Genomic DNA, 13,054 nt, shown 5'->3' with positions numbered 1-13,054 from the left:
ATCTAAATTGTACGAATTATTGTTTTCTTCCCCTTAGAATGGGACCTTGATATTTTAATACTGTATATGTACATCAGGAGTGGGTCCTCTCCGCAGAGGCTGCCATGTTTTTTACAGTAGTCCAAACTGCACAAATCAAACGCCTTTTGAGTTTTTATGACAACTGAAGGCTACCACAGGTTCTCTTTCATGTTTGGAAGGGGAGGGTGAGGTGAGGGGGATTCAGCTGCAATATGCAACTTTACCCTTAGATGTCACTCAATTCTACACAATGAACATTTAAGAGGTAATCACTCACTGTTTTGCACCAGCAGGTGGCACCAAAGCTCTAATAGTCCACAAATGACACATGCCAAGGCCCAAAAAGAGCTTTCTCCTCTTTGTGTTGTGCATTTGCGTGTTAGAGAGAGAGAGACATATGACAGCACTGACAAAATATGAAAGACATTTAATAATGGCATTTCATCCTGTAATGATTATGCAAATAAACTGTTCCAAATAATTCTATACTATCACTATCCTGTCACTAACAATTGTATTGTTGACCTTTAGACCACTGCATTACTGTCCATTGCACAGATGTCCCATTGCACATATTTCTATTTTTTTCTTACGTCGATATATATATTTTGTATTTTGTATTTTTACTTTTATTGTATTTTATTTTTAAAATCTTAAAGCACGGTACTTGTAGCGGAAGGCTAAGTAACAATTTCATGTACAGGACTGTATATGACAAATAAAACACTTTGAACCTTGAACTTTGAAATGGCTCAACTGAAGCTCCATTTTGCTACCTCAGGGACACTAGTGCCCAGTCTCCTTTGTTTCAACAGTCAGAGAGTGGGCCTCACCAGCAGGATGTAATGCATGTGGGAAACATGAGAGTTTACAAGGTTATCTAGTGTTCCTTGGATTCTTCTTTTTTTGGCTCATTGGTCAATGTAACTGTCTGAGCCAGTTACATTGTGCTCGACCAGAAATGGGATGTCTGGACTGTTTATTTTCTTATTTTGCTGTTTTAATGTTAAGTCTTTCTTAAAATTCGGCCTCTGGTGTTTCCTTGTTGGTGCTTATGTTTCTTGGGGACTTTTTGCCTCTTTTCCGGGGGGCTTCTTTGGTTTTAGCTGACGGGTGGATAGTTACATAGTTAAATGTCCAACAGAGCTGGCTGGGAGCCCATCGCTGGGCAGCTTGGGCTGGGGAGGCCTCTTGGAGTACAAGATAAGCAAGTACAAGCAGGGTCAGCTGTCAATTTCCTAGAGATTGTTCCTCACTTCCTGTTTTCCTTCTTAGTGCTCTGTTAGGCCCTGACCAAAAATGGAATAAGTTGGGATGGGAGCTTGGTATGTTTCATGGTTTATGGTGTGTTTCTCTCATGAGAGCTAGATCTTAAACTTAATTTATTTCCTATATTTTAAATAAAAGACATATCAAATTGTTACAGTTTAATTTGTTAAACCTTACACCCCAGCCCGTCACCAGCACGTCCACTCTGCTCTGCATCTGCCAATTGGCTTGCTGCTCCCTCCTTGCAAGGGACAACTAGCCTCTCAACAAAATCACAACTGAAGCCCAGAAAAACAACATGTACAAAATCCAGATGTCTAGCTGGTCTGGGCCAAATGTCCACTTTGTCAATCCAGAGATGCTTAAGGTACAGTGTGTACAAGTGTATGTGTAGGTGTGGTTTATGTCTGTAGATGTTTTGTGTTATGTTGGTGTGTGTTAAAAGCCCTGTGATTATTCTCTGCAAACCAATTTCCCTATGAAGACAAATAAAGAATATATCTAGTCCAAGATTCAAAGGCTTTATTGTCATATGCAGAACAAGTTATCAATGCAATGGAATTGTTATTTCCCTATTTCACTAATAATATCTTCATATACAAATATAAAAAATAAGAAATAAGAATTAAAGAAATGATTAAGAAATAGAAATAAATGCACATTCATACACTCATCAAACACCTCATACACATACTCTCATACTTACAGCAGACAGTAATAACAGTAGTTAAAGGGAAAGTGAAAAAACAAGTGTGCATATAGTCTGATATAATATTTTTTATATATATATATATATATAGTTTTAACTTTTGCCAGTTTATTGTTATCTAAACTAATCACATAGTTAAACTTCAGCAATGTCTCAAGGACATCGAGGCCTGGATGACCCATAACTTTTTACTTCTAAATTCAGACAAAACTGAAGTCATTGTACTTGGCCCTGAACACCTCAGAGAAACATTGTCTTACCAGATGATCCCCTTGGATACCATTGGTTTGGCCCCCAGCTCTACTGTGAGGAATCTTAGAGTTTTGTTAGACCAGGACATTTCATTCGACCCACACATAAAGCAAGTCTCTTCAGCCTTCTTCCTCCTGCACAATATCATGAAAATTAGAAACATCCTGTCTCAGAAGGATGCTGCGAAACCAGTCCATGTATTTGTCAACTCTCGACAGGACCATTGTCCTGTTGACCATTGAAAAGCCAACAACTGGTTCAAAATGCTTACAGGGACTAGAAGAGGGGATCATATTACTCCTGTCTCATCTTCTCTGCATCATATACAAAGCCCTTAACAATCAGGCCCCTTCATATATCAAAGAGCTCATAGCAGCATATTGTCCCAATAAATTTGTGTCGGTGAAAGCGATACCACGTTGCAGTGAATGAATACATAAATCCTGCACTTTACCGCTTTGGGGGCATTTTGTATTCTTCAGTTGTACAGATATCATGATGTATCATTACACGGTTGTCAATATATTATTGCAGAATCACTGTATCAATGTTATTATATTATTTATACATATTATATTAAATGTGATCGTGGGCCACGTATCACGTTTTGTATCGTATCGTGAGTAGCGCTGCAATTCCCTCCCCTAATAATATACAGTGACTGTTGTAGTGGGATGACTTCAGTCCTCACTGGGTTCTATTATAATCGAATGCATTCTATGTAACAAATCAGCTTATAAATTCCAACATGCTTATTCCTATTTACACTCACAGTGGGCCTGCAGCCTATCCCAGCATGCACTGGGAAGGAGACTAACACCCAGTTCATCAGGTCACCGCCTCACTGGAGTGTGGGATTCGGGGTCATTCTCTTTCCAGAAGCTACCAGGTTCTTCTGTTTGTCACACAGCTGTCGGTCCCTCCTCCCATCACCGCCACTTTGGCATCAGGCATTTGCTGGTGAGTTCTCAGCTGTCTGAGCCTGAAATAGATCTTATCAGGAGCAGACCACCTCTGACGGGGGTCAGTCTCGCAGAATTCATTGAATGGGAAATAACAGTTTCATTCACGAGGCCTTTTATATTTCAAAAACACTGAAATGATATTTGTTGCAACACAAGTAATCATGGTTTTTGATGACATTCGGTGCAAATGATCTTTAAGGGGCCTTTGTATGCTGGGAATGAACCCCTGTGTGTGATGGATGGTCCACCTCAGTCCTGTCCCATCTCATTGAGCTGCAGTATAAATATAAATTGAGGTGTTGGTGGGGGGAAACTTACACCAGACAGAAAAAGTCTGAACAAACACTGGAGACTGGAGGTGAAGGCCGTCTACGTGGGACAAAAAAACCGAAGAACAGTTCCATTGAAGAGGATTGAGCAAGACACACAATCCATAAGGTACAGCACAGCTTCCACAGAAAACTTTTTGTCCCTGTTTTTTCGTGTCCATCAGGCATGGATAGGGTGCTTAGGATAAGAGCACAGTGGGGGGTGGACTGTGCCATATCAGGGGGAGCATGAGGACATGGTGTCTGTCTATTAGGAAAGAAGCATTTGTTCCAAGGCTCCACTTGGGGTACGAGACCATGCCCAAATAAGGCCTGCAGGGCAGGCCATTTAAAGTTAGGGATAGCATGTGCGTGGCCATTTGCTACAGGAGAGCCAGGTCAGCAGGACACCTTTTAGCAAAAATGGTAAGTTTTAAAGATTTAAATGATATTATTATATTAACAGGTTACGATCGCTGTCCTCCAGGGTGATTGTGAAATAAATAAGTACTGCTTTTGAACTGCTTCCATACTTATATTCTGTTGATCTTTACAGTTACAATGGGCAAAAGTATAAAACTGTTCAGGAGGTTTGTTTTAAACCTTTAGATTGTTTGAAATATTTATTTTCTAACCAGAAACCTCTGTATGTGATTGGAATGTTTCACTTTAATATGACGCTTGACACATGCCACATGTTTGAAAGACTGATGACACTGAAATTGTAAAAATTGTGCTTTTGCTGGTGAGGTGATGCTGTCAGACACAAGAAACGTGTGCGTCTCGTCGCACATGCTGATGATCAATTAACATGAAATTTGAGGATTTATAAGGATTTTTTTATTTTATACATGATGATTGAATTCTCCCCCAGATGGGAGACCCAATCCAGTTAAAAGATGAGGGAAACAAACACTTCCAGGCTGGAGAAACTGACAAAGCCATTGACTGCTACACTGCAGCCATCAAGCTATGCAAAGACAAAAAGGTGCTGGCTGTCATTTACAGGAACAGATCAGCATGCTACCTCAAAAAGGTAAGCAGTTTTTGTTAAAGCAGATTTGTAATTCCTCTGGTGAATAGACTATAATTTTAATGTTTTCTGTTTTTGCTGTTGAAGGAAAACTATGCCAATGCAGCATCTGATGCATCAAAAGGTAGCATAATCAATATAAAATCAAACTAACCCAATGAATATTAATTTGAATAAAGGGTCCACAAACTCATTGTGACTCACCCTACTTTTTTAGCAATTGATGTAGATGCAGCGGACATTAAAGCCTTGTTCCGGCGATGTCAAGCTCTGGAGAAACTGGGGAAACTAGACATGGCTTTCAAAGATGTGCAGAGATGCGCCACCATCGAACCAAAGAACAAGACCTTCGTGGAGACTCTCCGTAGACTGGGGGCAGAAATTCAGGTCAAGGTCAGTATTAAACAGAACATCACAGCCACGCACACATTCATACAGGGCAGTATATGACTTCATACATCACTATACATAAATACATGCAGCATTCACTGATTTCTAATAAAAAATCTACACTGATATATTTATTGAACAGTCAATATTCGGCTGAAAAGAAAATCATATTTACCCCTGCCAAGGGAAATGATGAAATGATCGCAGGAAATTATCACAGGAAATGATGCCAGGATATCACAGAACCTTCATATACAAAACTTTTTTCCTCCACAGCTTAAAACAACATTCTCTACAGATTCGAGAGTACAGAACATGTTCGACATCCTCCTCGATGCAGAGATGGAAAAAGACAAGCGGGAAAAGGTGGGTTTATTTTAAATCTGGATACAAAATAACTGGGAAATTAGTTTGTTTCCTGAATTTGCAGCTGTGGATTTAGCACTACTTCCACTTTTTGACTCCACTTCTTTTATGTCTAGGCTGCAAATAACCTGATTGTGCTATCGAGGGAGGACGCGGGAGCAGAAAGGATTTTCCAGAACAATGGAGTCCCTCTGCTGCTCAGTATGATAGAGACAAGCAAACCAGAGATGATCCTGGCTGCTGTCCGTACTTTGTCAGGGATATGCACAGGACACAAGGCTCGCGTGAGTATAGTCTTACAAATCGCATCTTCTGAATAGAGTCAATATAGTGTAACTCCTGCCTATATGACGCACTCAGACATATGCTCTATACTATTTACATGTTTCTTTTCACTCCCCTGGATAGGCCATGGCTATTGTGCACATGGTAGGGGTTGATAAGATGTGCAGCATCATGGCAGTCGACAATGAGGAGATTGCACTGGCCACCTGCAACCTCTTCCAGTGCATCAATGACTCCCTCACTGGTGGAGACTCTAGGGAGTATGGGAAAGAAGAGGCCTTAGTTTTGGGTGAGACCACATCCTCGTCTGTAACTGAGTGACCTCAGCTGTTTGGTATTTTTTTCCCCAGCACTGCTCACACTTTTTCTATCATCTGTCCCTCTGCAGACACAGCTAAAGACCTGAAAACCATCCTCCTCTCATTGCTGGAGATGGTTAACAATGCGAAGGTTTCCGGCCATGGCAGAGACCAGGCGCTGAACCTCCTGACCACGAATGTGCCGCGCAAAGAAAAGAGAGGGAAAGACAACACTAGAACCCTCTTCACCATCGATCACGGTGAGACACGGCTGCATCACATCGCTCAGAATCCAATTAGACCTGGTTTTAACATCCGTCCTGAGTGAGCCGATCACAAATGGTCAGCGCTAAAAGTCAGAAATGCTTCCTCAGTGCGTCCTGAGATCTGATCACTCTGACCACATTCAGAGGTGGTCTGGGATGCATGTGACCACATTCTTTTCACTGTGTGAACCTAAATCCATCCTGGGCCACATATGAAAGACTCAGCTGACGTCCTCTGACCTGCTGCAGTTTAAACGTATTTTCACAGTCATGTTGCTGGAACCTCGACTCTCTGACATGATGTATTCAGCAGATATCCATGAATGCATTTATGTGCTTGTTCTCCAGGTCTGAAGAAGATCCTCAAGGTGTGCGGTCAGGTTCCTGAACTGCCAGACCAGCTGCCCTTGACAGACAACACACAGCTGATCGCCAGCGTGCTGCTCAGCAAGCTCTATGACGACCTCACTTGTGACCCAGAGAGAGACAACTTCAGAGACATTTGTGATGACTACATCAAGTACGTCCATAGAACACTGATCCCCCAGTGGCTCATTTTGCCATCGCGACATAACTTATTATAATGTCTCTGTTCCACAGATCAAAAATTGACCCCAACAACATGGACAAGACCATTCATGCTGTCAACACAATCTCGGGGCTGCTGCAGGGTCCCTTTGACGTCGGTAATGTACTGGTTGGACGGCAGGGCATCATGGAGATGATGGTGGCACTGTGCGGCTCAGAGCGGGAGGTGGACCAGATGGTTGCCGTGGAGGCGCTGATCCACGCCTCCTCAAAGATGAGCCGCGCCTCCTTCATTATTACCAATGGCGTGTCGATGCTCAAGGATATTTACAAGAAGACAAAGAATGAGAAGATTAAAATACGTTCGCTGGTGGTGAGTGTGCCAAGGAAAGAACAGAACATAGAGGAAGTTTGCTAATATAAGACAGGTTAAAATATATATATACTGTATATATTATTTATTTTTACCACGGTATGAACACATAGGAAAAGTAAATATAATGATATACTGTTGTTCAGTTGGAGCACAAAGTTGTGTTGGGATGTAAGAAAGTTTGATGAGAGCACATAACTTGTGTCTATGTGCATATATGCTCATCTCAATGTCCCCTGCAGGGTCTCTGTAAACTGGGTTCAGCTGGAGGAGATGATTACAGTTTAAGGCAGTTTGCTGAGGGCTCCACAGAGAAGCTGGCCAAGCAATGCAGAAAGTGAGTACTCACACAGAGACAATAAGCAAATGTACGATTTCAATACAAAAGTTGCAATGGATTTATCCCTAGATATATAGCAGAATGTCCCTGTACCCTGCAATCAATGTGCGTAACTTTGTCTCATTCAATTTCCTATTCTGAAACCAAAATCAGAAAATTGGTCTATTTTAAAAATAAAACTGAAATAAAAAAAGGTATCGAGGCATTTTCAGACATGAAATATAATTTGTAAAGAAAGGCTCAAAATTCTTTGTGTCTTCATAGGTTTATTTTTTCTTGATTAGAAACCCTCTTCTAATCATACCCTCTCAACATTAACAACATCAGCTAAAATAAAGACAGTTCAGTTATAAGAAGGCTGTGTGCAGTCTGTTGTAGTGAGGGAGGCTGTGTGTGGCCCTTTGTGAGGCGTGCAAGAGATTTAAATGAGTGTTTGGACAAGCCTAAACATGCAGTTAATATTGTGAAAGGGTCTATTTTAACCCAAACAATTTGTTGTTAAGATATTTGTTGGGCATTTTTGTAATTATTGACAGCACAGACTTATACTGTACACAGATGTACAGTAAAAGGCTGTCGGTCAGAGTCATACCTGTGACCACTGCAATGAACTCAAGCCTTAATGTATGAGCCGCCCCATTCTTTTTTAAACGTAACCATGCAGGGGTTTTTTGCCTAAATTTTAACGGAAAACTAAAGCCAGAAACCCTGGCTGCAGCAAGAAAACAACCCCAAATCAAGAAATGGAGAAATTAAAGCTTAAAAACTATTTCCTTTTACAAAACCTTATTTTAAACATTTTGAATTTTACGATTTTTGTCTCAGAATATGAAATCAATTGAGACTGAAGTACACTGATTGGCCAACCTACTACCTGACATCATCAGGATACAAACTTGGTGTTAAACCTTTCCCCTGTTCCTTCAGGTGGCTCTGCAATCCCCAGATTGATACCAAAACAAGGAAGTGGGCTATCGAGGGTCTCGCTTACCTGACTAATGATGCTGATGTGAAAGATGACTTTGTTGAGGACGACCTTGCCATGAAAGCCATGTTTGAACTGGCCAAGGTATAGAAATTATAGTCAGAAGCGAACCTGCAGTATATCTGATTAGATATGAGAAATAACCTTTCTCTTTATTTTCTAGTCGAAGGACAAGACAATCTTATACTCAGTAGCTTGCACACTGATCAACTGCACAAACTGCTATGATAAGAAAGACATCCTCCCAGAGCTGGTCCAGCTAGCCAAGTTCTCCAAGCAACATGTGCCTGAGCAACACCCTAAGGTAAAAGAGGAAGCACAGAAAACTCTATCAGACAGCAGCAATGGGCAGAGCGGGTAATGTCACACGTTCATGTGCATAAACACATTTTGCACACCATCGTTTCTCAGGACAAGAAGGACTTTATTCAGAGAAGAGTGAAGAGGCTGCTGAAAGCTGGTGTCACATCTGCTCTAACTGTAATGGTCAAAGCTGATAATGCCATCCTGACCGACCAGACCAAGGAAATGTTGGCAAGGTGAGGGAAGCTTCTGTGGAACTCACTGGAAACCCCCAAAACATCATCACAACATGCGATGAGTCATATCATTAGTTAAGTCACAAGTTAAGAATGAAAAATTGAAAGCAAACAATAAACAGTTAAAAGCTATTTGAAGATCACACAGCATAAGAGCACAGATACAGAAATACAAAATGTTACAGATGAGAAAAGAGTTAAAACAAGATAAATAAAAAACATATATACCACAAATTAAAGTACCTTTCTTGTGTATTCGTCCTTAAACTGCAACACTGCTGAGAAATATATGAGTGCTAAACTTATTTTGTATTTCTTATCTACAGGATTTTCTTGGCATTGTCAGAGGATTCCAAAGATCGTGGTATTATTGTAGCCCAAGGTGGTGGAAAGGTGAGCGATCGGTTTGGAAATCAATGTTGCATGAATCTACAACATGACACAAAGTCCTTCCACTGTATTCCACAGCTGAATACCCAGAAAAAAGTCTAAAACAAGAATTTCCTTTACTGCTACTACCCAGACAAACTGGTTCTTTCATAATATCCACGCCGATGTTTAGCCACTGTCTTTTAAATCAAACTGTTGCTCTGCCCTCAGGCTTTAATACCACTTGCTCTGGAGGGGACAGATGTCGGAAAGGTGAAGGCATGTCACGCCCTCGCCAAGATTGCAGCTATTTCCAACCCAGAAATCGCCTTCCCCGGGGAGAGGGTAAGACGCGCTGCTTTGTTTTTGAAAGGGGAATGGAAATTTGCTGAGTCACCCAGATTCCTCCCAACCCCCCCTCACTTGGCCTCTTTTTCTCTGTCTCTCCATATGCTGGAAGATGCAGAACTTTCTCAGCGTTTCCGACTGCTGTGATCTTCTGTTGGGGGTTTAAATTATCGTAATTATTAGAGTTAATCTTCAACTGTTGCTTTGTTGACAGGTGTATGAGGTGGTGCGGCCTTTAGTGAACCTCCTTAACACAGAAAGAGATGGACTGCAGAACTTTGAAGCTCTGAAAGGCCTCACCAACTTGGCTGGCTTCAGTGATAAACTGAGGTGACAACTCCTTCCTCAGTAATAAGTGTCTTCGGTGCAGCTTTCGGGTCTTGCCTCAGTGTGGTTACATTGTCGTCCTGTTTTCTAGAGTAAAGATTGTGAAAGAGAACGCTCTGCCCGAGATCGAGAACTACATGTTCGAGGAGCACGACCAGATCCGACAGGCCGCCACTGAGTGCATGTGCAACCTCGTGACATGCAAAGAGGTGAGAACTGAAAAGTTGCCAAAATCCTTACATCATAACTTATGGTGCACAGTCAAACATGTGCGGTTTGTTTTCTAGCAGGTGAGTCATAATGGAACATTTCAACTGTGTTTTAGGTTCAGGAACGTTACATGGAAGACGGCAATGATAAGCTGAAGCTGCTGTTGCTGCTGTGTGGTGAGGATGACGACTGTCTTCAGATAGCTGCAGCTGGAGCTCTGGCCATGCTCACTGCTGCTCAGAAGAAGCTCTGCAACAAAATTACTCAGGTGGTAAGTACAACAGTGTTTGTATGCCCGTAGCCGGCTATGATGTCACCCAGGTCTGGACCTCTGTAATTGTAATATGTAATAATTGAACCATTTTTACGCACCCGTGCTCAGAAATCCTGTGGTTACCTTTACCTCATGAACTGATAACTTACATCTGGCACTTCTAACCATGGCAAATAACGAGGACCACACACCCTTTGAAGCACAATATGACCTAATTTAACTCACTTCTGCCACTTCCGTGAGTCCGGTTCCATGTGAACCTTCCAATGAGAGTAAAGGTGCAGCTTGAATCTGTCTGTGAATGCGATGTCATAGGAAAAAACTAGGACACTTGTAGTCTACCCTCTTGGTTGTTCTTTTTGGGGCATCATGCAGTGCTGCCTCATCTATGCTTTGTGGCAAGACATATTATGCACCCCACCATGTGTACCAAAGCATTCTTTGTGCCACTGAATGCACAAGGAATGAGGGAGTGAAAAGCTGTGAGTTCCACGCACTTTTATTGGTATTTAACAAAATAGCCAAACATCGGTAGCTGGTTTTAACACAGACCTAAATGTGGTTAAGTTAACTTACTGTTACAGCTGTGATTTAACACTACTTAGAGATTTAGTATAGCTGTTTTAAGATCATGAACACAGAAAATGTTTGGACAGTTGGGTCTGGACTTTCTCCAGATTTTGCCTTTGACACATGAAGAACACAGCAGGGAATTTCCAGAGTTTAGTGCATGTCTGAAAGCAGCTTACGTCTATAACAATGTGAGAGGGGACTTAATAACAGAGAAGTGGACTCACAAGTAGTCTCCATTGGTCAGCCTCCAAAAACAATGGATCCTGCAATTTAATGCAACTCTATGGCATTGCATCTCAGACTCCACAGTCCCAGTTTGTAATGGAGGCTGTTATAATTTTGTTGAAATAATAGAGATGAAATTAATTTGGCATCATCAGTGACATAGCATTTTTTTTTATAAGCACAGGGAAACTACACTGGTGGTCATGTGTAGAATCATTGGAAATCTCTTTTAAAACAAAAAATGAAAGAAAATCCATTCACAACCCTGATTTCAACCTATTGACTCCGCTGAAATATGCATGAAACTTGTGTTTCCTTTTATTTTCATCATTCACACACTTCACCGTGTCTGAACTCTCCCAACAGACCGAGCAGTGGCTCGAGATCCTTCAGAGGTTATGTCTCCATACCAACCCTAAGGTCCAGCACCGCGGCCTTGTTATTGTCTATAACATGCTCAGCTCCGACAACAACGAGCTGTCCAAGAAGCTGATCGAGAGCGAGCTCCTGGAAATCCTCACAGTGATTGGCAGGGCCGAGGATAATCCCAAGAGGCAGGAGCCCATTGATGTGGCGCGCACATGCCTTGTTAAAGCTATGGATCTCAGCCTCATCAAACCCTTCACTAACCCTTCTTAAAATGATGGCAACAACCAGAACAGCACCAATGGACCTTTTTCTTTTTTGTTCCCTCTGTTAAATAGAGACATTTTTCAAAATGCTTTTTCCACATCAAAAATATTAAAAGATTTAACAACCTCTCTCCCACCATGAAGCTTCTCTCTCTGTTCAACATATGTGCCTGGATGACAAAAGCAAAAATATTTACTTTAATAACACCTAAATGTTTCAGTTTCAATGTGGAACAAATAAGTAGACAATCGCCTACCTACCTACCTACCTACCTACCTACCTACCTATATCTACGTACCTACCTATACCTACCTACTTAAAACAACCTACACCTACCTACCTACCTATACCGACCTACCTATATTTATGTACCTACCTACACCTACCTACCTACCTATCTACCTACCTACCTATCTATGTACCTATTTATACCTACCTACCTATACCTACCTATCTATCCGTGGTTTAAAAAAAATCCACGTTTCTCGTTCCATACTAGACGTGTGATTCTTGATTCTTAGATGCATCACGATGTGGACGTGGACTCTGCATCGATGCAGTGACTGAATATAATTAGATTAGATTAGATTAGATTCAACTTTATTGTCATTGCACAGAGTACAAATACTTAGACAACGAAATGCAGTTTAGCATCTAACCAGAAGTGCAAAAAAAAAGCAGAAAAAGTGCAGAGTATGTGCATATGAAAAGTGGAATATGTAAATAAATAAGATATGTACAGTAAGAAATAGATATGGAATATGAACAGTATAGATACAAGACTAGCAGCAATAGAGGTAGGTAGTGTAGATATGATAAGTGTATATAAAGTGCAGGTGTAAGTATAAGTGGTGTTAGTAAGTGAGATAAAAATGAGATATTAAGTGAATGAGGTAGTAGTAATATTGTATACAAAAATAACAGTCTAGTGCAAATGTTCAGTGGCTGGAGGAGGGTGTGTGGCAGTCCAAGCCAGGGTGGAGGGGGGAAGTACAGTCACATATAATGATTCATGGTTTCCACCACTGAAACATTGTAACCACCTTTGCTTCAGGACAGACGCACATTAAATGTCCGGTCGTCCTGTGTCAAAGTCTCTGTTTGGAGCAGTGGCGCTGTTAAGGGGGGGGCAGAATGTCGGGGCTTGCGGACACATGGATGACACCA

The 13,054-nt window shown here is 41.3% G+C and overlaps 1 protein-coding gene across 2 annotated transcripts; it reads left to right on the top strand.

Annotated features, from left to right (window-relative positions):
* Window positions 1–3,498: 3,498 nt before the first annotated feature.
* Window positions 3,499–12,022, top strand: unc45b (unc-45 myosin chaperone B). 2 transcript variants are annotated; one of them, XM_035165515.2, is made up of 20 exons: window positions 3,499–3,654; window positions 4,399–4,560; window positions 4,645–4,681; window positions 4,775–4,950; window positions 5,224–5,313; window positions 5,430–5,597; window positions 5,722–5,887; window positions 5,987–6,157; window positions 6,512–6,683; window positions 6,764–7,064; window positions 7,307–7,401; window positions 8,332–8,473; window positions 8,553–8,693; window positions 8,801–8,928; window positions 9,255–9,321; window positions 9,529–9,642; window positions 9,860–9,975; window positions 10,064–10,181; window positions 10,298–10,453; window positions 11,621–12,022. In XM_035165515.2, the coding sequence occupies exons 2-20, from the start codon at window positions 4,399–4,401 to the stop codon at window positions 11,891–11,893; spliced, it is 2,793 nt and encodes a 930-aa protein (XP_035021406.1). In that variant the 5' UTR covers window positions 3,499–3,654; the 3' UTR covers window positions 11,894–12,022. The 2 variants fall into 2 exon arrangements, with proteins under 2 accessions (XP_035021406.1, XP_035021405.1); XM_035165514.2 differs by lacking the exon at window positions 3,499–3,654 and adding an exon at window positions 3,818–3,950.
* Window positions 12,023–13,054: the final 1,032 nt, after the last annotated feature.

The sequence above is a fragment of the Hippoglossus stenolepis genome, chromosome 9 (genome assembly GCF_022539355.2).
Source record: "Hippoglossus stenolepis isolate QCI-W04-F060 chromosome 9, HSTE1.2, whole genome shotgun sequence".
NCBI lineage: Eukaryota > Metazoa > Chordata > Actinopteri > Pleuronectiformes > Pleuronectidae > Hippoglossus > Hippoglossus stenolepis.
This window is presented reverse-complemented; position numbering and strand designations above follow the sequence as displayed.